Source organism: Oryzias melastigma, linkage group LG9 (genome assembly GCF_002922805.2).
Source record: "Oryzias melastigma strain HK-1 linkage group LG9, ASM292280v2, whole genome shotgun sequence".
NCBI lineage: Eukaryota > Metazoa > Chordata > Actinopteri > Beloniformes > Adrianichthyidae > Oryzias > Oryzias melastigma.
Window position 1 is genome coordinate 28,168,564 of NC_050520.1, and position 3,004 is coordinate 28,171,567.

General features: G+C 46.0%; 1 protein-coding gene across 13 annotated transcripts in view; it reads left to right on the forward strand.

Annotated features, from left to right (window-relative positions):
• The window catches only part of fbrsl1 (fibrosin-like 1), a 407,550-nt gene that overhangs the window by 389,662 nt on the left and 14,884 nt on the right, over positions 1-3,004 (forward strand). For 10 of the 13 annotated variants that reach the window (XM_024274771.2, XM_036213672.1, XM_024274767.2 and 7 more), the window contains one exon: positions 1-251. The exons of 1 other annotated variant lie outside the window; for it this stretch is intronic. In XM_024274771.2, the coding sequence (XP_024130539.1) occupies positions 1-251 (251 nt within the window). The remainder of the gene's footprint in view (positions 252-3,004) is intronic. 2 more of the 13 variants (XM_036213674.1, XM_024274770.2) reach the window with 1 other exon arrangement.

Here is a 3,004-nt window from a genome sequence, read left to right on the forward strand (position 1 = left end):
AGCATGACCTCCTGAGGCAGGAGCTGAACAACCGCTTCCTGGTTCAGAGTTCGGAGCGCGGCCGGGGGCCGTCCGCCTCGCCGCTGGCCCCCGTCTCGCTCCTGAGGGCCGAGTTTCACCAACACCAGCACATGCACCAGCACCAACACACCCACCAGCACACCTTCACGCCCTTCCCCGCCAGCCTGCCCCAGGCCGCCATTCTCACCCCGCCCACCGCACCCCCCATGGTGCGTACCCAAGCCAGAAATGTGAGGATAAGTAAAACAAAGAAGCTCCCGTTACTTCCCACAAACTCACCCCTCCAACCCTCTTTTCAGTCGACTTCCCCTCTTATTTTTTTACCAAGTAAATCCTGTAGGTTTCAGACTCCCAGCCTCTATGGACGACTATTCCTTCATTTTGGATTGAAACCTCCCCTTTCTCGTCACCTCCTCTGACACAAACACTTTTTGTCTCAATATATGTTAGATAATCCAAAACAACCACATATACACAATTGAATTTTCCATTCACAAAATCTGTACTGTATAGATTCATACCTTGTAAAATAATCTCCTTCCTGTTCACATGTCTGTCAATATGCTGATGATCACTGAACGTTTTTCAATGGTTTGCATACGGATGTGTTTAAAATGTTTTCATTTTCTTAATGAGCAACAGTTGCAGCATCAAGCAAGTCAGTGTGTGTGTGTGTGTGTGTGTGTGTGTGTGCATTCCTTCACTTAAATATCTGTGCATGTTCTTCATTTCCACATGAGCGAGTGTGTGTGCCCAGCTCGGTCTTTGACAATTACAAACAAAGCTGTGCAGCCGCTCCAGTGACTTCATATCAGATAAATGACATCACTATGAAACTCTTTGGATAATGTTACTAATTTTCTTTGTGGTTTATTTTCTCAATGCCATCATGTCTAAAGAAGTGAAAGGAGGAGGGAGGGGGTCTTAACTCTGACAGTTTTTAGATTAGCATAGAAGGAAAAAAAAAAAATGCTGCGGCTATTCATCCATCATTTCAATTGCATGGCAATCTCTGACAGCTGTTTCAAATGTGTCCCCATTTGTAGCTTTTTCGGCATTAGTCTAATAGATCTAATCCATCAAGCCGTGACCTCTGTTTAAGAGCCCGTGGTACCATTAAGGCCCCTCTCTAAGATTATCCCCATCCTGTACGCTGGAAATCAAAGGCCCTCGTATTTATGGGACGCCGTCAGATAAGTGCGAACACGGTTCAGATGGTTCTCCAGCCAAAACACATGCTGTTATCCGCTCCGCCGTTTATTCCCGGCATGGCAGGAATTACGTACAGTCTTTCCTTTGAAGATGAAAGAGGCGATTTTTTTTTCCTCCCATTTTTATCAATCCAGGAGCGATGTAAGGATTTCAGCTCGATCCCCGCCACCTTTCGCTGTCTGATTGGGATTTGGGGCTGGCGTGAACGTCGTCTGCTGTTGTTTTTTACCAATGTTTTTACTTCATTAACACCTCTTCTCCTCCCTCCTGCCCTGAAGGGATAGGGAAAAAGTCAGATAGTGATGCTTCTTACCTTTTCCCAGCCTCCTCTTCCTTTCTGATTATCCGACGTTCACTGGATGCTTCATGTCATTTCAGCGATGTAACAACCCTTGGCTAATGGCTGTAATTAATACAATTATGAAGCCTCTATATTTGTTTATCACTCTACACCCTTGAGCAGCTGGCTCACCCAATGGCAGCGGTGAACGGTCACCCCCTTGGCCCCACCATGTCTTTGGACAAGAGATGTCCTTAATTGTAATAAGATGAAATATTAAGCTTCAATTAGTCAAGCTGTTGACTATAAAACTGCGACAGCCGCTGTGATTTATGGCATTTTTGCTTTTACAAGACAGTAAAGCAGCCAGAATTCTTCTGCAGTGTCAGACATTAAACAAGCCGCGACATCAAAGCTGCAGAGGAGCTGTTTAATGAGCTCGGAAGCTGGCTTAGTGTTCCCTTTCAATAGGCAGTCTGTCTTTTATATGAGCCCATTATCGCCCACGGCCCCGGCGGCCAGCGCCCCCTCTGCCGCGGCTGCCATTTTGCGTGCAGATGTGAAACGCCCCGGTGTACTAAAGTGTGGGGGGGGGGTGTCTGACCCAAACCCTGCCATCCCACCGGCAGCCCGGCCAAGCCTGCATCCAAACCCAAACACAGACTCACACAGAGATTCTGATTCATAGGCCTTCGTTTTCCCGTATAATGCAAACTCGAAAACATCTGCGCCTGCCAATGGAGCTTTGTGAAAGCACTTGCAAAAAGTACCTGCAAATGGTTTGTGTATTTGTGGAGTACCGATAATTTTCTGTCACTTTTAATTTTGCAAAACGGAGGAGCGGTGCAGGCTCACAAACAGACGTACAAAGTCTCCATTCATTCCCGGAGGCACTTCTCCGTGTCCCGTCTCACCCTGCTCACCTACTCCTTACTGACTACATTCACATGCGTTTGGGGCCAGGATCGGAAAAAATATTAATTTAAACCACGCGCTCTTTTTTAAAGCGTAAATCCCATCTGAAATGATTCTGATGGGCAGGAGTTTTGCCACAGGAAACGTTTGTTCACCTCAGTGTGTGGTGGTGCTGCAGTGGGCTCTGTCCTGAATTAGTCCTTCACCACTGCAGTCAAATAAACAGACAGCTCATAGTCTGCGATTTGAAGCACAGGCTGTCTTTTGAGTAAATCCTATCAGAAGCTACGTTCACACTAAACGGAGATTCTTGAACTCTGAATTCTGTTCACACTGAACTATCGCTACCTTTTCAAACGGTGGGCACTTCCATAAACTTAAAAGGACTCTACCCATATGTTACTACAAAATCCAAATCATTGATTGGTCAAAGTTCAACTTGGTTTAACATATATAGAGCCCATGAAATGGTTGCAGAACCTTGCATAGCTTTGTGTAAACTGTACATATGTGTATAGACTTCTCTTTGGAGGTTGATGCTTGAACGTGCGTTGCCGAGGGCGATTTCAACTCAGA